At 31.4% G+C, this 22,917-nt stretch overlaps 2 protein-coding genes across 4 annotated transcripts; one reads left to right on the top strand and one right to left on the bottom strand.

Annotated features, from left to right (window-relative positions):
• The first annotated feature begins 7,308 nt into the window (after positions 1-7,308).
• Positions 7,309-9,710, top strand: PTAC5 (plastid transcriptionally active 5). Its single transcript, XM_022906192.2, has 6 exons — positions 7,309-7,986; positions 8,284-8,379; positions 8,561-8,698; positions 8,825-9,071; positions 9,306-9,343; positions 9,433-9,710. The coding sequence occupies exons 1-6, from the start codon at positions 7,423-7,425 to the stop codon at positions 9,526-9,528; spliced, it is 1,179 nt and encodes a 392-aa protein (XP_022761927.1). The 5' UTR covers positions 7,309-7,422; the 3' UTR covers positions 9,529-9,710.
• A 575-nt stretch (positions 9,711-10,285) lies between these two features.
• On the bottom strand, positions 10,286-19,517 carry LOC111307884 (glutathione reductase, chloroplastic). Of its 3 annotated transcripts, none has more exons than XM_022906190.2 (17): positions 19,362-19,517; positions 19,046-19,192; positions 18,518-18,582; positions 18,354-18,423; positions 17,592-17,663; positions 17,293-17,496; positions 16,494-16,567; positions 16,321-16,404; positions 15,558-15,645; positions 15,384-15,465; positions 14,430-14,503; positions 13,807-13,914; positions 13,580-13,644; positions 13,145-13,258; positions 12,354-12,453; positions 11,658-11,711; positions 10,286-10,677 (listed from the first exon to the last, which is right to left on the bottom strand). In XM_022906190.2, exons 2-17 carry the CDS (start codon positions 19,172-19,174, stop codon positions 10,582-10,584), a joined length of 1,479 nt encoding a protein of 492 aa, XP_022761925.2. In that variant the 5' UTR covers positions 19,175-19,192; positions 19,362-19,517; the 3' UTR covers positions 10,286-10,581. The 3 variants fall into 3 exon arrangements, with proteins under 3 accessions (XP_022761925.2, XP_022761926.2, XP_022761924.2); XM_022906191.2 differs by having other exon boundaries at positions 12,354-12,410; positions 19,046-19,223; XM_022906189.2 differs by having other exon boundaries at positions 19,046-19,223.
• Between the last annotated feature and the right edge of the window lie 3,400 nt (positions 19,518-22,917).

Below are 22,917 nucleotides of genomic sequence, written 5' to 3' on the forward strand. Positions count from 1 at the left end.
ATCAAATCAAAATGAAGCTTGGAGATGAGTGAAAAATAGCCTTTAAGACAAATGATGGTCTTTATGAATGGATGGTAATACTTTTTGGTTTATCCAATGCTCATAATACTTTCATAAGATTTATGAATCATATCCTTAAGCCTTATGAATCATATCCTTAAGCCTTGTATTGGCAGATATGTAGTAGTATGTTTTGATGATATTTTGGTGTATAGCAAAGATGAGAACCAACATTTGAATCATCTACACCAACTTTTTGCATATTGAAGGAAGAAAAACTAAATGCTAACCTTAAAAAGTGTAGTTTTTTTACTTATAGCCTTGTGTTTCTAGGGTTTGTTATGTCAAAAAAAGAAATAAAGATGGATTTTAACAAGGTTGAAGTAATTTTAAATTGGCTAACACCAGCATCTCTACATGATATCCGTAATTTCCATGGCCTTGCATCTTTTTATAAGCATTTCATTAAAAGTTTTAGCTCCATTGTGACTCCTATCACTGAATGTTTAAAGAATAAAACTTTTAAATGGACCAAAAAAGCCCAACACAGCTTTGAACTCATCAAGACCAAGATCACTAAAACTTTCATCTTGTCCCTACCAGACTTTGATCAAGTGTTTAAGGTGGAATGTGATGCATCCAATTTTAGAATATGTACTATTTTAAGTTAAGTAGGAAAGCCTATAGCATTTTTTAGTGAAAAGCTCAATGAAGTTAAGAAAAAGTATTCAACCTATGACAAGGAGTTTTACGCCATTTATAGGGCCTTATTCCATTAGAGTCAGTATCTCTTTCTTAAGTCATTTGTCTTATATTCAGACCATGAGGTATTGAAGCTTGGGTAGAGTTCCTTTTGTCATTTGTCTTATATATAGCCAGCATAAACTCAACCGAAGACATGCAGCTTGGGTAGAGTTCCTTTAAGCCTACAACTTTACTATCAAACACAAATAAAAAATTTAGAATGTGGTGATAGATGCTTTGAGTCGAAAACACTTCTTATTGGGGACTATGGTTGTTAAAGTTATTATATTTGATATGATCAAAGGGTTCTATAAGACAGACCCTTACTTTGGTCGAGTTTAGGAAGAATGCCAGCAAAAACCACACAACCAATTTTTGTTGCATGATGGATATCTCTTTAAGACTAACAGTCTTTGCATTCCCTTATGTTCTTTAAGACATGTTTTAATTAATGAGGCTCATGATGGTGCACTAGGTGGACACTTTGTAAGGGATAAAACACTTGCTCTTTTGCATGATAGGTTTTATTGGCTGAAAATGGAGAGGGATGTGATGGAACACCTTGAACGATGTAGAATGTGTCACATTACCAAAAGTCATGGTCAAAACATTAAATTTTATACTCCATTGCCCGTGTGTAATGTTCTTTGAGATATGCTTTAATCAATGAAGCTCATGATGGTGTACTAGGTGGACACTTTGTAAGGGCTAAGATACTTGCTCTTTTGCAAGATAGGTTTTATTGGCTGAGAATGGAAAGATATGTGATGAAACACTTTGAACGATGTAGAACGTGTCACATTGCCAAAAGTTATGGTCAAAACATTAAATTGTATACTCCATTACCCGTGCCTAATGCTCATTGGGAAGATATTAATTTGGACTTTGTAGTTGGACTTTGTAGTTGGACTGCCTAAAACTCAAAAGAGCAAAGACTCTATCATAGTGGTTGTGGATCGTTTTTTCAAGATGGCCCATTTTGTTCCTTGTAACAAAACTATAGATGCTTCTCATGTTTTTGATCTGTATTTCAAGAAAATTATAAGGCTACATAGAGTTCTTAGATCCATGATGTCTAATCGAGTTTTTAAATTTTTTAGTCATTTTTAGCGCACTATTTAGGAAAAGCTTGGCATTAATCTCAAGTATAGTTTTTCTCATCATCCTCAAATAGATGGTCAAACAGAGGTAACCAATCGCAGTTTGGGTAACCTTCTAAGAAGTTATATGAGAAAGAATATTAAGTAGTGGGATCTTGTTTTACTTCAAATAGAGTTTACCTATAACCTCTCACCAAACCAACCACTGGTAGCCCTTTTGAAGTGGTATATTGTAAGAATTCAATCAGTCCTCTAGATTTAATTTCTTTTCCTACTAATTAATAATTTAGTGAAGATGCAGAGAAAATGGTTAAGGGTATCAAACAATTGCATGAACAAGTCAGAATTAAGATTTTACAGCAGAATGAGAGGTATAAAAGGTAGTAAACAAGCATCGAAAATATGTGAAGTTTAGAGAAGGTGATTTAGTGTGGATTAACTTGTAGAAAAAGAGATTTTCTCTAGGAAAGTTTGACAAATTACAGCCTAAGACAGATGGTCAATTTAGAGTTCTCCAACACATTAAGGAAAATGCCTACAAGATAGAGCTTTCCGACACTTATGAAGTATTTTTTACCTTAAATGTTGCTAATTTGTCACCCTACCATGACGAGAATACTATTTCAAACTTGAAGACAAGTCTTTTTCAATCAAAAGAGATTGACATCAGAGTGTCTGCACATTATACAACTTGGACTGAGATTAAGACAGACTCATCCAAAAATAAGATGAGCCTATCCTTAGTCCAAATCCACTAAATAAATACATAAATAAAGTGCGCTAAAATAGGGAGATTGTGTTCACACTAGTTAAAAAAAAAGAGTATGAATATGGATGAGATTGTAGTCAGATTCATCATCATGTACTCTGCAGGAATAAATGAGCAGATTATGTTCACATACAAATCTCATGATTTTAGACACTATTCTAGTAATGTAATTTGAAAGTTTCCATGCTTGGAGGGATGTTCCTAGCCTATATATTTTCTATTATTCTTTGCTAGAAGAAAAATAAAGTTTTTTTTTATCTTTAAGCAATCTTTTAGATTGTTCTTCAAGTTCTGTATTTCTTAGGTAGATTTCCTAAAGTGGTGAACTTCTATTGTTCTATGTCCTTGATTATAATTCATAAGGTGGTATTTTTGTATCATTTAGTTTTTAGTCTTGGTGGTGAACTTTTATCCATTTTAATCCAATAATCATATTTTGTCATATTCAAATTCTTGTGATTTATTTTTTTTTGTGAGTTTTTCTATTTGCAGTTAATCTCCACATCTTAAACATTAATTCTTGGCATCACTTTCCATCAACTTCCTTGCTTATTCTCAATTTGGATTTACCTAGGTTTTCAAAAAACAAGCTATGGTTCTAGTCTTAATTTTTTTGCATGTGGGATTTCTTTTGTCATTCATAGCTCTGGAGGAGAACTTCTTTGCTCTTTTGGGCAACCAAGAAATAGATGATATATCAAATCTCATTAATAATTTGAGACTAAAAGAGTCCTTGAAGTTTATTACTACTACCTTGGAGGAGAAAAAAGAGCAAAAGCCACAATAAAAGTTTTAGATGGATTCTTGCAAGATGTGGGTGAAGCCTATTATCCTTTCTAGCCACATTTGAAGATATTTCCTTATTCTCAGGAAAGAGAAGAAAGATGAGAAAAAACATCAATAAAACAACTAGGCTTAAGAACTATGGAAAAAATAAGCCTAAATTAAGGCTGTAGCAGCAACCAATAACAACATACAACAACCAAGAAGTGATAATGGCAAAAAATACTAGAATATTGAAGGTAAGAACGATCTTGATAATTACCATGGCATGGTATTGATTATTATCAGGGTTAAAGAGACTATATAGTTGGCAATGACTATCAAGGTAACTATAGGAATAATTACAACTATAGAGTTGCAGATGGTTATCAACAGGGAAGATACAGTAGGCCTGATGACCATTAGGTGACTAATAATAATAATAATAATAATAATAATGGTGGTTATAGTAGAGGTAAGGGAGGCAGAGGCTAAAGGTTTCAACAAAAAAAGGAGATTTTATGAGAATAATGGCAATGATCAGGATGAAGGTCAAGCTGTTGCTTAAGGCAATAATAATTAACACCAACAAGAATTTATAATGAGAAAGATCAATGTCAAGAATATTATAGTGGTTATAGGGGTCAAGGCCCTCAAAGACATTACAAGTGTGATGGAAGCAAACGCTATAACAATGGAATCAATAATGGTGATAAAAAGAGTGGTGAAGGTCGTTCATCTAACAATGGTGATAAAAAGCCAACTTTGTTGTTGTGACCGAAAAAAAGAAAGAAGTTATTATGTTTAACAATGGTGATAACAGTGAAAGAAATGGTGATAATAAAGGTGATAAGAAGTCCAAGATGATGAAGGATAGGAGCAAAAGAGTTGATGAAAAATCTGTGAATAAGGTTAGAGAAAAGGAACAAGTTGCTGATGAGAAGTTATTGATTCTTAAAGGAATGGTAGTCTCTCATTGAAAAGAAGAAAAAATTGTTGGAAACACTAAAAAATAATGGGAGAAGAAAAGTTTTGGTAGATGAGGAATTTGGGTCGATACAAGTAATTAGGAAAAAAAAAAGAAATTTAAGAAACAAAAAAAGGTCATAACCTCAGCATTATTAAGAAAGAGCAAGTTCATAAGGCAATCAGCATTATTGAATTCCTTAAACTAGATGGATCCATATCGTATTACCCGTAACAGTTTTATTGGAAAGGTAATAAAACATCGGGAACTTATGGTAAAGGCAACGAACAAAAGAATTATGGAAGGCAAGAAAGGTAGTAGAGGTCTTTCGATGACGATGACGAGAGTGGCTACGATGGTTATAGTGCATATCATAGAGGGCGTAAGGGTAGAGGTGGAGACAGAGGTGATGACTATGATCCTTTCGAGGACATTAGCTTGTGTTCTGTGCTAGGAAGACATGAGAGTGCATAATTTCTTTGTTGTTGCTAGCTGGGGTTAGGAATGTAAAAAAAATAAATTTTTCCTATAAAAATTGCGTATGATGTAACTTAGTGCACAAATCATAATTTTTTAATGTAATGTTAAGTTTAACACTCTCTTTATAGTTTATTATTACTACTTGTTTACTTTAGTTGCAAAATTGAGCTGAAAATCATTCATCATCATTACCCAATATTTTTTTTAATATAGTATAACCAAACACTTAGTGAGTAAAATTCACTATAATCAATAATTTATGTATTTGTATTATATTTGTTTCTTGTTAAATACATTTAAAACACAAAAGTAAAAATTATCATATCAATTTTATGTTGACATGTCAAATATAAAACACATTTTTTTAGTCAAATCCATAACTTTGATTTTTTTTTATTTTTATTAATTTTTTATTTATGTCAAAATGTCTAAAACATTGGCAAAAAAAATAAGTCTAAAACCATGTCTTTCTTTTTTATCATTTTTACATTATGTAATTGTGTCATATTTAAAATTATCAAGTTTATCTAAAATCATCAACTTTATGTTCTTAAAAAACACAAAATATATTTGAAAAATATTATATATAAGCAAAAGTGCAATTTTAAAATTATTGATAATATTTGATAGTATCAAATTTAGATAAAAAAAAAAGTAAATAACATTCATAATCTCTCAATTTTGGCACATACTATTTTGATCCTTAAACTTCAAGAAATAACTTGATCGTCCTTAAATTTTCACCAATAAATTGAAATGATCATTCTATTAATTTAACCGTTAATTTTACCATTTGACTTGACTTTAACCAAGACAAAGTATTTGATGTGATAATTGAAAAAGAGAAAAAAATAAATGAGAAAATGAACAAAAACATGAAAAAACTAAATAAAAATAAATGTTTTTTAAATTAATATATTTTATCAAATATTATAATTTAAGATAAGTAAATTTCAAAATGTTTTATTTTAAAATAAATTTTTTGTTTTATTTTTTAAACATAATATAAAATTTTAATATATTTGCAAATATTATAATTTCAATAAACAAGTCTTTAAATTTCAATTTTAAGAAGTTTATTTTAATTTTTCAAACATAATATATAGTAATATGTTTTATCAAATATTATAATTTATGCTATATAAATTTCAAAATTTACTTTTCGAATAATTTTTTTATTTTTTAAATACAATATAGTTTTAATACATTTCATGAAAATTTATAGTTTAAAATAAATAAAATTTAAAATTTTCTATTTTTAAGAAAATTTTCTATTTTCAAATTTTTAGATATAATATATTTGTATATTTTATCTAGTTTTATAATTTAAAATAAATAAGTTTGACAATTTTATTTTTAATAAGTTTTTTTAAAATAAATATAATATAATTTTAATATATTTTATCAAATTTTATAGTTTAAGATAAATAAATTTTAAAACTTTCTATTTTAATAATTTTTGTATTTTAATTTTTAGATATAATATATTTTAATATTTTATCTAGTTTTATAATTTAAAATATATACAATTTAAATTTAAAAAACTGGATAATATATTATACTATAAATTAAATAAAATTTAAATTATTCAAATTTTAATAGTTTTTTGTTTTTATTTTTATATATAGTACAATTTTTAAAATTTATATTAAATATAAAATTTTAAATAATTCCAACAACTACGTGTCTGTCATATATGTAAACATGTGACGTCATTTATTTTTAAGATCAGACTTAATCAAATTTTTTTACGAAAAAATTATTTCTATGTAATGTTAAAATTTTGAAAATAACTTCTGAAAGTATAGAGAATAAAATAATATGCTGTCCAAAATTTAAGGATAAGAAATGCTAATACCATTTTTACCTTTAAAAAAAAGAGAAAAGAAAAGAAAAAGAGAGTTAGGGTAGAAGTGTAAATGATATATTAATACTTATAAATTATTCAAGTTCGATTCGAATAAAATTCGAATTAGATTCGATTATTATCAAACTGAGCTCGAGTTCGAGTAGCTCAACTCATCGATCGAATCGAGTTCGAGTATTCTTATACCCGATTCGAGTAGTTCACGAGTTTAATCGAGTTTTTATATTTAAATATATTTTTATTATTTTAATTAATAAAATATCTTAAATTTGAGTTCAAATTCGAGCACAATAATCAAACTTTTGTCAAATATAAGAATTAAGCTTATTTTTATATGTTAATCGAGTTTAATCGAACGAATTCAAATAATTTAATTTTTATTTTGAATCGAATTTAAACTAAAAATTTAAAATTTAATCAAATTTAAACTGAATATTAAATCTCAAATTTTAAATTGAACTCAAATTCACTTAATATTATATCGATCTAAATTTCACCGATTACACTTAAGAAAGGAAAAGACAAAAAGGTGAAGAGTGAAAATGCTTTCCCGCCGGCTATACAGTATTGGCCAATGTGTGGTTTAAAAACTGTAACCAAACACTACAAATATCAAATCAAAATCAAACTAAAATATCCGCTTTCTTTCTTCTTCTTCTTCACCCCTTTTCCTCTCGTTTCCTTCCATTTCCCTTTCAGTAATTAGTTTTTCTATATTTCAATTTCCCTTCACATGACTTCCTTAATTCCTCTCTCTCTCCACCCTCCTTTTCTCCTTCACAATTCACATTCCTTTCCTTCCAAGCCTTCCTCTCTCTCTTCTTCCCCTTCCAAACTCTTCCTCTGCTTCTCTTCTTCTTCTTCACCAAATTCTTCAAATTTCGACCGCGAAGAAGCCAGGTGGCTTCGCGAAGAACAACGCTGGCTCCGAGAAGAGCAACGCTGGCTAAGAGAAGAGCAGCGTTGGCTAACCGAGAAAGAATCGCTACTCCGACAAATCTCCCAACTCAAGCTTCAAATCCAAGCCTTAGAGAACCAGAATTCAGTTCAAGGAGCTTCGGTTTCGGAGATGATTTCGAATATCGGAGCTTTACTGCAGGTGTTGAAAGAGAAGAATCGGATTGCCGAAAGCGGAGAAAGCGCGAGAGAGATGGTTTTGGAAGAAGTAAAAGAGAAAGAGGTGGTTGTGGCGGAAGGAGTTAGGGTTGTGGAGAGGAAGGAAAAAGAGGAGGAAAAGAAGATAGAAAGGAAAGCTTTGAGAGTAGGCAGCGAAGGAGAGCAAGTTCGAGAAATGCAGGTCACTTAAAATCAAACCCCGGTTTTTTTTTTGGTTAAATTTTGAATATATGAATAATCTATTATTGAAGGAATGCTTTTTCGAGAGGAAACAGAATTGAGCAACAAGAAAAAAAAAAAGAAAAAGAAAGGAACGAACTTGCTTTGTTTGGTTAACTTAATTTCTTTCTTCTATTTTTCGAATTCTCTTTTGCTTGTGCTAATTGCCACGCTGTAATCGTAATAGGTTCATGAGATTGCAACAGAGTTGATAATGGATTTTGAACTTTTCCCTAATGATCTTCTTTTATTATGACAGGATGCGTTACAAAAATTGGGGTTTTACTCGGGTGAGGAGGACATGGAATTTTCCTGCTTCTCCAGTGGGACTGAGCGTGCCGTCAAAACTTGGCAAGTAAGCCGTAATTTCACTATTGTGTTTTGTTGTCGTGGACAATAATTTTCCATTATTATCAAAGATACCGCTGCAGAGGACAGAATAATCTTTTGATATGGATTGCTGATTAGAAAAAAAGCTTCTGATCTTCATCTTATTTCTCATATGTTATTCATTAGCAAATGATTCCTCTTGGCAGGCAACAGTAGGTGCCCGTGAAGATGGAATAATGACTGCAGAACTTTTTCAAAGGTTGTTTGGGGAACAGCAAATCAAGAGTTCTGCTTCAAGCAGTATGGCAGATCATGAAATAGCCCCTTTCATTATTCCGGAGAAGGTATGTTTGGACTATGCATAAGGCAAAGTTTCTTGTGCATGCTAGTAGGCTTAAGTTATGAAAGCAGCAGGATTTTGATTTCAGCCAACAAATTGCTTAGTTTCTTTGACTTGTGCTATTTTATAGGAGGGGACCAATGGAGCTGCAATTGCTTCCTTGACAGAAATCTCAGAAATACAACAGAAAGCTGTGAAAGAGGAAGGTTTCATAGAAACTGAGGTATCCCAACATCGAGTATTTCTTCTTGGAGAAAATCGGTGGGAAGAACCCTCTAGGCTTTCTGGCAGGGATAAACAAGTTAGGGAAAGTAAAAACAAGGATACTGCAACAAAGTGCCATGCTTGTCGGGGAGAGGGCCGGTTATTGTGTACAGGTAATTATTATTTCCTAGGTTGGACCTCAGTCTTCAAAGGAGTTACTCTGTAGAGGGCCGGTTACTGTTCTTTGTTTAGAATGAATATAGTGCAAGTGTGCAGCATTGCTCAAACAAGACCATTTATGAAGCTTGGCAAGTGCTTGGTTGCATATTACCTTGTTTTCCGGTGTCTTATTTTCATCAGTTCTCTACACGGAATTAAATAATCTTACTGACATTTTTCTACTGCAGAATGTGATGGAACGGGCGAACCTAATGTCGAACCACAGGTAAAAGGTTTTGCTTCTTTGTATGATTTGTTTAATAATTAATTGTTTGTGTAGCCACATTGATGATTTGACTGATATTTGTGATGCAGTTTTTAGAATGGGTGGATGAGGGACCTAACTGTCCATACTGTGACGGCCATGGCTATACGGTTTGTGATGTATGCCAAGGAAAAGCAGTGGTTTAGGTATCATAATGTTCATTTAACACGCTTTAAGTTACATGGAAGTAAGTTGCCTGACCTCTATTGTCTCTGTGTTCACATCTTGCTTTACATGAAGTAATTATCCAAGTATACGAATAAAGTATAATTCTTGATGTTTCAGAAACTCCTACATTATCATGAGATTCATTTTTATTTTGGACAAATCCCATACGATTATTTAGTGCCTGTTTGGGAGCAGGAGGCACTGTGATGGGATGAGCTTCCCGTTGCATTAGCCCCCAATAAATTTGGGGGCCATGCAGAAGAGTTTTATTGGGGCCCATGCAGCGAGGAACTCTTCCGATTGCACTGCTCTATGCTCCCAAATGTGGCTTTGATGTGCATTTAAGTACTTCATAACCGTTTTCTTCCTTTTTTCCCTTCAAAGAAAATTCCTTTCCAGGTTAGCATATGAAACTTGTAATGTGGTGCACTTGCAAATTATTACTGGCTGAATTTTAGCAAGCAACAAGCATCGGCTGAACCCAATTTATCAATTTGGATACGGTCTAAACCGTGTAATTTAACCAAAAATTATCAAAATTGAACAAACCGAATTGACTTGTCGAATTCAATCAATCTCAGTGGGTTTAAGTCAGTTAAAACTGTGACCCATGCTTACCTCACCCTTAACAGGAAACTTGGCGTTTGTTTTGCCAACTAGTGTTGCAAAAGGCACCTCAAAACAAACTCGAGTTAAAATGGCAGCCACTGCGTATAAAATAAGAGAGACACCAGATACTAAAAATGTGAGCTTATATCTAAAATAATTTTGCATTACACCAGAAATCAGAAATATTTGAGTGATGCGATACACCGAAAACTTAAGGAACAAATACATCGCTGGTGAACTAGCAAGACAGAAAATAAATAGTCCTAAAAGAGGGAAGGGCCCTCTATTTGGAATAAAGATCAACCAAAATACAACCCTTAGCAATCATCTATACCTTTTTCCCGTGAAATATCTATGACCATCATAAATGTTGCTTCCAACTGAAACATTATCGGGACTATAATTTCCTTCATATATTTCTACTACAGATTTCTCTTTGGTTTTCCACCAGCAGTAATACGTCGTGAAATAGATCGCATGGTCACAAATTCCTCAGCAGCTGAAGGATGTATGCCAACCTGTAGGAAAGAGTTCAGAAGACTGGCTCAGTAAGATAGGACACTCACAAATCATAATAAAGAGTAGAAGGAATTCCAAAAATGGGGATGAGTTGGGATTTCTTGAACAAATATAGAAGTCCAAAATCTTGTTCTCTGCAAGTGTAAACCAGTCAAACGACTCGTGAACTATTCTGAATCTATTTTAAAAAAAGCCAGCTCAGCTCATTCATTGTCAGGCTGAATTTGAGCTCGAGCTACTCAAGTAACGAATTGACTCTAGTTCAAGTAATTTAATACCTAACTTAAAAGGCTCTCGAATTTAATCAAGCTTTTATTTTTTAATATATATAAGTAAATGACAAAAATATAGTATTTAATGTCAATATTTACAATTTTACTGAACCTATCCAGCCGAGTTCGGGCAGTGCAATTAAATTACAAGCCGAGCACAATTAAATTACGAGTCGAGCTTGCACATTTAAAATAAAGCTTGAATCCAGCTTTGAGTCAAGCTCGAGCCTGGCAGTGTATTGACTCAATTCAGTTCAATTATGAATAACAAACTAATCATATTTAGAAAGAAACAGTTTAAAAGTAGCAATGATTATCTTATTTATTTGATTATATAACATGAGTCTCCTACAACCCAAATGATTATAAAAATATCTCCCTACCCACCTCCAAACATCCCTTCAGCAAAATAATAATGACAAGAAGAAGAATGTCAAAGCTTTGCTCATGCAAACTCATAATTGACAGTTTACAGGTTAAACGATTTGCTACCTATTGCCCCTAGATAAAAAAAAAAAAAAAAAAAAGTCCCCTGGAGCTGAAGAAAAACCTACTAAACCCCCCCTCACCAATCAGTTTACAGGCCACAACAAAAATTGGTTCAGAATACCAAATTCAACTTGATGTTAAATCAATCAGACAAAGTATAATATAGGAGTGCATAAGTCAAACCCAAAGACCTAGCTCTACAGACAAGTTCAACTTACCGTGCTGTCAAATTGTGCCTTAGTCGCTCCACACTTTAGTGCAACAGCAATGCCCTAAAAAGAAAAAAGAAATAAAGAATATTGGAGTTATGATCATTATGCCTCAAAAATGCAAATGCAGGCTAATTCACCTTATTCCTAAATGCAGCTTATTGCAAGACAAAACAATACATAAGGCCATCAGGCCTACAACACACAGCATAGTTCACCTAATTCCTAAACGCAGCTTATGCAAGCCAAAACTATGCATAAGGACATTGGGTCCATCTAATCATTGCCATTTGCATGATACTTAGACACATAATATAATTGAGCATTAACTGTAAGCATAAGTCATTGCATCTACATTCTACTACAAGGTGCAAGGTCTATAAGAAGTCTATAGTGAACTAGAAATCCTTTTTGTCATCAGGATTTTCAATATTCTCTAGTACTTGAATTATCAATCAACGAAAAAAGGTAACATCATTCATGGATGATTCTGTGCATCTTAAAGCAAAATGCACTAGCTAAATCTAATAAAACGTGTTAGGACTATGCCAGAATTTACATTATGCACTTGCAAAATCAGACCGAGGTTACCAACTATATTCATATTGTTTACAATAATCTGTATTTAAATTACACAAGGCATGTGTGTTTGCACCAACACATGGAGATAAGTATTTACATCAAATGAACCAACAAATAAAGTACCTGCATAATTTCAGGTGCATCTGGCCCAGACATAGATGCCCCAAGTACTTTATCAGTCTGCGCATCAACGACTAACTTCATTACTGTCTTTTCTTGCCGTCTAGAAGCAGAACATGAGAAATTTATGAATTGCAAAAAAAGCAAAATATTAGTAGGATATACAAGAATTGCACGTGGTTGCTGATCAAAGGGACAAGGAAAAGAAAATATTGACATCTAGAATATTGGAACATATTAGATACTTAATTGACATTATATTAGATAAGATAGAGGATTTGGAAGTATTTTAGCTAAAATAGAAGCCACTTACAGTAGAAGCCAAAAAACCAGATAAACCCAGCACATCCCAAATCAATAACAAAACAAAAAATTGTTCAGGCCTTATGAAAAGATTAACCCCTAATGTCATCATCTTCATGCCCATGAAGCCTTTTCCTAGCAGGCTATATTGATATCATGAAACCACGACCATTGCTATCGACATAGAATGCAAAATTAAATCCCCACAGCCAACATTGCACATGCTCTTCAATTTACCCTAAACTACCCATGTTGGACACCTTAAATTTTTGTGGATTTGACGCTTTGATCCTTGAAATTAATTAAAAAAAAAAATTCCTGAGTCCACATAACCTAGCCCCAAAAGTCAGATGGAAAAAGAAATATGACTCAATGGATGGATGAGCTCAGTCGGAAAAGGAAAGGGTGGAGGGACAGGGACAAAGACAGCCATATAATTTTATTTATTTATTTACTTTTTTGTACAATAACATCTCAAATGATCATCATACCCAGATATAGTATTCTTCATTGGATTAAAGGTTGATGTGAAAACCAGAACATCGCCATTTGCTTGCTCAATTGCCTGCTCTTCACTGACACCAACAACAGAAAGTGGTGGTATGCTGCAAAATAGCAAATCAGTATAGCAATTAATTTACTAAAAAAAAAAGATTCAAAAGGAACATGTTACATTTAGACACTAGCCACATCAAAAGATAAAACATATGCATATTTCCAAGATTAAATGAGGCAGTCAACAAAAAAAAATGTACAATCCTCTGCATATGGATAAAAAAACCTAATAACTACAAGAATTTTAAATCCTCTGAAGAAACAGATTCAAACATAATTTTCATGACTGTGGCATCATATCTAAATTTAAAGTATTACATACACACACCACTGCCACCACCAAAGGCATGTTGTAAGAGAGAAGTCATTACCTAAACACAGCACAAGGTATATAGCTGTAGTCCGGTTTGCTAGATTCCCCACCAAAAACTGTTTTCTGCAAGCATTTTCCCAAAAAACAAGACGAAAAGAAAAGAAAAGAGAAAAAAAAACCTTAAGTTTAACATGTAATCATATGTGATTATTCCCATTGAAAATGAAGAAAAAACCATGTTTGGTACAGGAAAAATAATAAAAGGGCTTCGGGCAGATCACTTACAGCAAAGCAAGTTCCCTCCATTAAGGCCACTGGAGTGAGGTTCATTCGATTTGTAACATCACCAACAGCCCATATACTGGGAATGTTAGTGCGTGAGTACTCATCCACCTGCAATATGAAGATGGACAGACCTCAGCGCTGTAATAAAAATTCAACTAGGTCATGCAACTGTTGTTTTCAGAAGATATGGGAGAACAGAACACAAAGCAATCTACATAATTAAGTCAACAAATGGAAAATGGAAAAAATAAAGACATACAAAAGGAAATGCACCACAGACAAATGTCACTTAAAGAAGGCCCTTTATCTTTACATAATTTAAGCCCCAAAATCAGACATAGTTCTTTCCACAGGCATGCCTTCTTTTTAAACAATATCAGGGAATAAGATTGCACATCCTATCTGGCGATAGTCAAAAACATTTACCCAAAAGAAACAGGAAACTAGAAAAGAAATAGTACAGCAGAGCCCATGCCATTAGTTATGTCAATCACAATGAAATCATAGCCATGCAAGTTGACATTATCAGTATACAATCCAGTGAGAAGATACTTATTTCCAGAAAATGATTTAGTAATGTTTGATGATAAGAATCGAGAACAAGAGATGACAGAACAAGTAACCTTCACAGCTCCTGTATTATCAAGTTCAACACCCACAGCTTCCAAATTCAACCTCTTTGAGTTTGGTAACCTGCCTGTATTTAAAAGAAATCACCACACTCACAAACTGACAACAAAATTAAAATAACTCTCAAAAAACAAGGAGTATATTCTCGATGATATAGCAGGCCATTAGTACACCAAGTTTGTGAAAATATATCATAAGTTCAAATGCAGAACATTTTCAGATATAAAGAAACATACAATAGTATTAACTAGGACATTCAAAACCATGACTAAGTACTTATATAAAAGTGCACCAACTGGTAGCAAGTCATTCAAAATTTCCCCAATCATTCTTAAAGAAATAGAGCCGTAAAGTAAGGTTCAAGGTATCAATGGTTAAATTTGTATACTTTTCAAATCTACAAAGAATAATAATTAAAACAACAAACATGCCAAACTCGATTTTTTATAGCATCTAACAGACGATAAATTATTGCTATTGCATTTATGTCTCATCATCCAGATCAAGGGATTGCTGAATGACCACAAAATAAGCATTTATCATGGAGAATATATACATGAGAGAGAGCAGGAGAGAGAGCTAAACAGCAATTTTATGACAAACTGAATAAAAAAAGCAAGCATGCAGATGTTCAATCTCTAAAATAACCACCAGAGCACATAATGCCACTAAGCAGCAATGGCATTAGAACTGATGGTAATCAGCAAAAGGATGAGAAGCTGACTGTTATCACCAAAAGGGTGCCATGGATCTCAGATTCTCAATCCACTAACCAGAGGAATGGCTATTGCCATTCATCCAAGAAATAGAAAAAGCAGGCCAGCCCTTCAGACATAAATAGCAAATTCCAGAAAATATGGAGAGAAAAATAAAACAGAATAAACTGAACAAAAATGATATGGAAGTGAGAAAATTTTGCTTGGAATCTTGAAAGGGATTGCAATTACCTGTGGCAAAGAGTACAACGTCTGCTAGCAACTCTTCACCATGATCTGTAATAACTTTTATGCCATTATCCGTTTTAATCAACTGAATTCACAGATATTAGAGCATACATTAGTAGAAAGCAACACACACTGATGGAAAATAAGAAAAACTGCTTAAAATTGGCAATTTTGTACCTCTGTCAAATTTGTCTGTGGATGCAAATTAATTCCCCTTCCTTCCAGATTTCTTGCAACCACTGCCCTCATTTCATCATCAAACCCCCTGCAGGATAGACACATAAACTTAGTTACTCCTAGTCTTCGTCACAGCCCTCTTTTATAGACCTAAAACCCATCTCACCCTATTTGACAACAGTCTGGTAACATTCTTATGAATATCTTTAAATCCTTTGAAAAAATTACCAAATACCAATAACAGATTGGGATAATGTAAATTTCCAAATGAAATGCCAACACAAACAACGGATGTACATATAAAGTGCAAAGCAGAAATTTCTTAACACTTTATAAGAACACATCTAAAACAATTACAGTCACCATAAGACTTGTAACAAACATCAAATAAAAGTAACTTAGATCAGATATGAGAATTCTTATGAAATACCAGTAAAATCTGGCAGTGATGAATAGGCTTAAATATAAAATATGCCCTTGAACAAAAATTAAATAATCATCAAGCTCCAATTGTTTTATTGCAATCAATTGAGCCCTCAAACATCCATTTTCACTCAATTGATCCCTCTATTGGATGGAGTTGATGACGTGGGCCACATTACTGTGATGGTCATTAACCAATTTCTGTCCAAATCAAGGGCTGAATTTGATCAAAACAAATATTTGAGGGTTCAATTGATAGGGGCTTGGATGATTATTTAACTTTTGTTCAAGGCCCTTTTTATATTTAAGCCTAAGGAATAAAATCAGACTGAATAATAACCTCAAAGGAAGTTCCTTTCTGAAAAAGAGATCTACAGTAGCACCCATCCCTCGCCATATTGATGCGAACTCAACAGCAATGTACCTTGACAACAAGAGTACATATTATTTGCAGGCATTAGCAAACTCAGCAGATGAAAAGAATGAACAAGCGTATCATGAGATCTGCTTTACCCTCCTCCAAGTACAACAACACGCTTAGGTAAGTCCTCCAAACTCAATGCTTCATCAGAAGTTATGCCCAACTCCTAGAGCATAAAAAATAGGGAGAATTAAGAAACAAGAAAGGAGAATGTTAATAGTGATATCTTAAAAACATATCAAATATAGTAACCAGATTGACTTTGCCCATAGAATGTAGATTAAGTTTGGCCATATGTCTGGCACTAGAAACAAGTAACGACAAATGAAGTGCAAGAAGCCAGCTAGAGAAACCAAAAAGTTAGTCCATAGTTTGTAGGAAAATTATGTACAATATGATTCCTGGTAACTATAGAATCATTGTGAAAACAAGAAACTAAAGTTCATAATAATGATGTGAAATCAATCTTTACTCTCAGTTAAAACTACAACCAGGACGCAATCTACATTAAAAATTGGTGATTTTGATTGAACAAAAAAAAAAAAAAGATCATTCATAATTAGGCACACATTTACACTAAAGTAGAATCCTACTATCTCTGAAGCTACCATGTCAACTCCATAAGTTTGAATGTTGCTTCTGTGGCATATGTTGCTAACAAATTAACATCAATGTTATTGGGGTCCAGTAAATGATACAGCTTAAAAGCAATTAAAATAAATTTTCAATCATGAATCACAAGTATGGCGGTTATAAAAGGTTTGCTTATACAAATGGAGCAACAACTGAGATGCTAATTTCATCATAATATAGAAACACAGTATTATATGTACCCAGTTCATCATGTTGAATCAACTTTCTATCATTCTAGAAGGAAATCAGTGTATGTACCTGTCCAGGAATAGGAGGGCGGTGTGCCCTGCTGCCAGTTGCAATCAATATATGCTTTGCTGAATAGGACAATTTAGTGCCATCCAGTTGTGTCACCTCCACTTCATTTGGACCTACAATCTTTCCCTCACCTTCAAACAATTTAACGCCAGCATTTGACAATAACCGCTTGTAAATTCCATTTAATCTGATTATTTCGTCAGTCTACAAGTTCAAAATGTAAAAAAAAAAAAAAAAATGTTTATTTCAAAAATAGACAAAATATATAAAATTTGGAATAGAAAGATGCTACCAAGCACCTTTTTGTGTAGAAGCTTCTTCCAGTTGAAATCAAGTTTCTCATTCACCTCCCATCCATAATTTCGGGCATCCTAGAAAGAAAGAACTATATATTTATCAAACACTGAAACCAATTGGCTAACTAGAAAACTCAGAATACTTCAAACCAAAATACAACAGAACACATATTTAAAAAAGAATCTAATAGAAAGAGAGGGGAAAAAGGATTAAATAAACATCTAAATCAAGACATATTAATAACTATTATTTCATGATGAGTACAAACAGTTCTTATAATATTGATTTCTATTGTCATTCACATCTCTATTATTTTAAACAAAAAGAAAAATAGATCAATAAGAGGATGGAAAAATCTCAAACATTTCAGATAAGAGACTAAACCAGAATGGGATTCTTGTGAGGCCTCATGCAACACTGGATATTATTCCCTATTGGAGAGGTCATAGCATGAAACAATCTAGTTTGCAGGTCAACTTATTTCGTTCAAAATAGGGCCCAATCAAAGGCATATGAGAATTTGGACTTCAGAGGGCCAAGGGCAAAAAGCTTTATGCGCTCCAACCATCACATAGGAAGTTACTAAACAGATTATAGAATAGATTGATTCTATAGCAAGATCCTTGCATTCTTGAATCTCGTAAAATCAATAATCCAATGTCTTGATGTGCCAAGATAATCATAAAGAATTTTTTAATATAAAATTATCATTTTAGTTACAGATTTTCCATCAAATATTATTTTGATAGAGGTCGTTGTCTCACCTCAATTTCACCTCCAAATGCCGCTCCATAGACCAAAATCTTTTTGGGAACACAACCACGAATAACACACCTATGAAACAAAATGTGAGACAGCATTATAAACAAACATAGCAGCATAAACAAATGCAGAAAAACCATTCAAGTTATAAAAGTGATCAACTTACGTCCCACCAACTCCTCCAACAACTTCTGAGCTGATTGGATGAAATGGGAGCTCACAAATACCAACCTTCAAACACGAAATTCGATTTAATTAATAGATAGATAGAAATATAACAATTGAATTCTTAAGCTACAAAAATGAATATTTTCAGAAGAAAATTATAGAAAATAGTAATAAAAAAGTCAAAATGAATTTCAAGAAAACACCGTTGAACGAGAGCAAGAAGCTAATGACTAACACTCGAACGCAGCAAAAAATAGAAAACGCACAAATAGTTTAGTGATCAAAATTAAATGAACGAACAAAAGAAGTTATCAAAATTTTAGAAAATAAAAGAACAACAAAATAATAAATCAGTTAACCAAAAGAGTAAAGATCTTTTTTTTTTTTTTTTTGAGCAAAAAAGAATAAAGATCTTATAGCAGAAAATAGCACTGATTTTTTTTTTTTCAAAAAGAAAAAAAATTTTGAAAAAAAAATCGAATTCCCATATTTGCTTAGATTAAGAGATGCAAGGAAATTGGAAAACCTTAGCTCCGTAGTTAGCGGAGAACCTGGAAGCGCGTACGCCACCGCTGCCGGCACCGATAACAAATAAGTCGAAATCATAATGAGCCTCCTCTTGATTCCTTTGGCTCAATTCTCCATCAAGTAACATCTTCCTCGCCAAGATTTGCTTCAAATTAAAATTTTTAAAAACTAAAACACTGAATCCACAAATAAACCAAACAATAACAAAAATCAAATAAGCACCAGCCTCTGTTTGTCTTGCAAGAAAAATGAAGGAAAGAAAATCACAATATCATAAGATAAAAGCATTGATGTTCGAAATAAAAAGTAATCACCTTAGTGAGCGGAGGTGGAGATTAGGTTTTTAGCTAGAATGAAAAATCAAAAACTTTTTTTTTTTATTTTATCAAAGGAAAATAGCCATGAGAGAAGAAGAGGAGTAAAAAAAGAAAAACAGAGGCTGTGGGTTATGGGTGAATAGTCCGCTGTCCGCCGTCGTTTTAGCACAACGTGTACTTATAGGAAAACAAAAAAACAGAACATAAAAAAAAGGGGCAAAATTAGAAAATAAATAAATTAAAATAATTTTCTCCTATCCTTTAACACATCTGAAATTGCAATTATAACACTTATAATTAAGAATATAAATGATACACAATTGCTTGAAAATTATTCGATTTAGTTAGGATAAAATACAAATTCAACACAATTATTATTGAGTTATGTTTGAATATCTCAATTTATAAAATAAGTCAGAGTTTAAATAGCTTAATGTTCAATTTATATAGTTTATAAATCTAATCGAATTTTTATATTTTAATATATTTTTTTAATATTTTAATTTAAAAAATACTATTTCATTCATATATCAATTTAAGCTTGAATTCACAAATAATCAAGTTTGAAGTCGAATATAGGAATGAGAAAAAAAAATTAAGAAAACCGAAAATTAATTTGAAATCATAATATTTGATTCAATTCGAATTGATTTTTTTATTCAATTCGAACCAAATTCAGATATTAAATGTATATATTAAATTCGTGTTATAATATATAAATTTGTAAATCTATTGCTAGACATAAATTTAAAGAGTCGTCACCAATCTTTTTTTTTTTTTAGGTATAATTGGTCACCTCTATGAATTTATCCCTTTGAGAAAATCCTAAGCTTGATTAAGGGTTTTTAAAGATTAGGTTTTGGTCTACGTTTTAGAACTAGATTCAGGAGTTCGATTATAATACTCTCATACACTCGTCCAAAGGACGGTATCACTTAATTTTAAATTATTTTGAAGGTATTGATTCTAATGGTCTTCTATTAAATTTTAATGTTTAAATATTAAAAATAATTTTGAAAATTTTTCCATCAATTTAGCGAAATTTTTAAAAATATTTTCTTACCTTAAAAATTATCAAGAATCCTATTTTTTTTCTTGACAAATCTTCGTCATCAGAAATGACTTAATCATTTATTTTTATTAAATTTTGTTTTTTTGAGAACATATATAAAATTTTTACTATTTGGATCAAATTTAGAAATATTTTCTCACCTAAAAATTTTTTAGATGATCATCCATTTGCGATTATTAAAAATTTCATTCTCGAAATTTATTCTTTATTTTGGGTAAATTTTTTATATCTAAAGTTCTTTTGTATTGAGATATATCTAAAATTTCACCATTTGAATCAAATTTAAAAATATCTTTTTTGGAATTTAGACTCTTATTGTTGACTTTTATTTATTATTTATTTTTTAATTTTTAGAATGAAAATAAAATGTTAATTATTGTTTGAAATCTTATTCAAATTCTTCCACAATTTGAGTGAATTCAAAAAAAAAATTATCTAAATTTTCAACCATTTTGTGATTTTCTTAAGATTTCATCATTGGATAATTGTCATATATTTTAAAATAAATTTATAAGTTTTATTTTTTTGGTTTGAAAATGAATGCGATTACTTTATTGAAATTTCTTCTAAATTATTCACAATTTGGGCTAAATTTAGACAGATTCCTCACTTAGAAGATTTCTTAGAAAATTAACCATTTGAAATTTTTAAGAATCTTATCATCGGGCAATTGTTAATTCATTCCCAAAGTTTTATTAAGTTTATTATATTTTTTTACTTTAAAAATAAATACTAATTATTGTTATTTAAATTCTACCTAAACTTTTCTTCCATTTAGATTAATTTTAGAAAAGTTTCTTAACTAAAAATTTTCTAGAAAATTATCCATTTGTAATTTTCAAGAATTTTATTTTATACTTTTATTATAACTTTCCTAATAATTTTTCCTATAAAAAATAATCAAGCAAAATATATTTCATAAATAAATAAACAACTAAAAACCATAAAAAATAAAAAAATACCAAAAACAGAGTTAACTCAACTCGGCATGGGTTATGGCTCAATTGCAAAAATAAAAGTTAGCTTGAGATGGTGTGACTCAAGACTTAGCTTGGCGGCTTGGCTTCATGGCTTAGCAATTCAACAAATGGGCGAGTTGCAATTGGGTCAGACTATCTACGGGTAGGCATATGAATCACAAATAGGTAAAAAAAACTTTTAAATCTAAATGGCACTGATTTGAATTCCTTTAAATAGCCTTTTTTTTAAAAAAACTTTTATCTTCATTCTCTCTCTTCTCTATTGTTTTTTCCTTCTCTCTAGATTAATCACTAAAAATTGAGAAATGGCATTGGAAACTTTAAATATTCATTAAATTTGGAAAATTTTCAAATTTTTCCAAAAAAATACAAAAAAATCTCTTTTTTACAAAATTCGATTTGTTGAAATTTTTTCTCACTCTACTTTCTTTTAATTAAACCAAAACAAATTTCAAATCCCCATAACTAACTCTAGAACAAAATTTCACCTGTAATTCACACTCGAATACCTTCTAATTTCTTTTATTTTTTCACCTTATTGATTCTTGTCTTTTTCTCTATGATTTTTGCGATCTATTTATAATAAGAACCATGAGAGTTTGAACTCCATTAGGATTAGAATTTTTCAAAAAAAGTATGATCACCTAATCACAAGTTTTTGATAAAAATTATCATTAGGGCAAATTTCAAAATTCAAACTCTTTCATTTTTTTTTAAATAATCAGATAAAAGAAATGAGATAAATATAATTAAAGATAAAGAAAAATAAAGATAATAATAATAATAATAATAATCAAAGAAGATATATATGATAATATATATAGATAGATATAATAAAAGTAAAAAAATATAAAGCAAAAAACAAGATTCGACAATTAGGTTTAAAGCGAGTCCAAGCCCAATCAATTTAGGTCTCAAACTAAATAAGATGTCTACGATTGCCCTCTTTGCATAGTTTTTGTGAAACAAAAATTGCGTAAAGACATATCATTTATTACATCTAAACCCAAATTATTCAACATTTTTTTTTTTGCTTTTTTTTTAAGGGTTCTTAAAAAATAGAGACACCATTATTAAAAATCAAATGCTCTTTCAATATAAAGGCACATAACTTTTTTAAAAATTTAAAGACGACACTCAAAAGTTTTAAAAATCATACTTAAAGGTCCTATAGATCATATTCGAAAAACTAAAAGATTATATTCAAAGATCTTAAAAATCCTGCCTAACATTGAAAAATATTCCTGTAAAACAAAGGCTCTATAATTTTAAAAAAGATATTTGGAGGTTTTAAAATATTATGCTTATAGGTCTTATAGATTATGCCCACGAGACTTGAAGATTACATTTAGAGGATTTAAAAGATCATGTTCGAAAGTCTTATGATCTTGACCAAGGGTCTTTGAGGTTATGCTTGGAGGACTTTAAATAATCACGCACAAAAGTTTTTGAGATTATGTCTAGAGGACTTTAAAAGATCACGTCCAGAAGTCTTATAAGT

The sequence above is a fragment of the Durio zibethinus genome, chromosome 22, assembly GCF_047325235.1.
Source record: "Durio zibethinus cultivar Kanyao isolate XHJ-2024 chromosome 22, ASM4732523v1, whole genome shotgun sequence".
Lineage (NCBI taxonomy): Eukaryota > Viridiplantae > Streptophyta > Magnoliopsida > Malvales > Malvaceae > Durio > Durio zibethinus.

What these genes read in the sequence shown, in the direction of transcription:
- PTAC5 (XM_022906192.2), top strand. Translation starts at nt 7,423, where the DNA reads ATGACTTCCTTAATTCCTCTCTCTCTCCACCCTCCTTTTCTCCTTCAC. An exon ending in CTTTCATTATTCCGGAGAAG is followed by an intron (nt 8,699 to 8,824) that starts GTATGTTTGGAC and finishes GCTATTTTATAG; the next exon opens with GAGGGGACCAATGGAGCTGC. An exon ending in GGGCCGGTTATTGTGTACAG is followed by an intron (nt 9,072 to 9,305) that starts GTAATTATTATT and finishes TTTCTACTGCAG; the next exon opens with AATGTGATGGAACGGGCGAA.
- LOC111307884 (XM_022906190.2), bottom strand. Translation starts at nt 19,174, where the DNA reads ATGTTACTTGATGGAGAATTGAGCCAAAGGAATCAAGAGGAGGCTCAT. An exon ending in GTTGGAGGAGTTGGTGGGAC is followed by an intron (nt 18,424 to 18,517) that starts GTAAGTTGATCA and finishes TTTGTTTCATAG; the next exon opens with GTGTGTTATTCGTGGTTGTG. An exon ending in ATAATACAGGAGCTGTGAAG is followed by an intron (nt 13,915 to 14,429) that starts GTTACTTGTTCT and finishes TTCATATTGCAG; the next exon opens with GTGGATGAGTACTCACGCAC.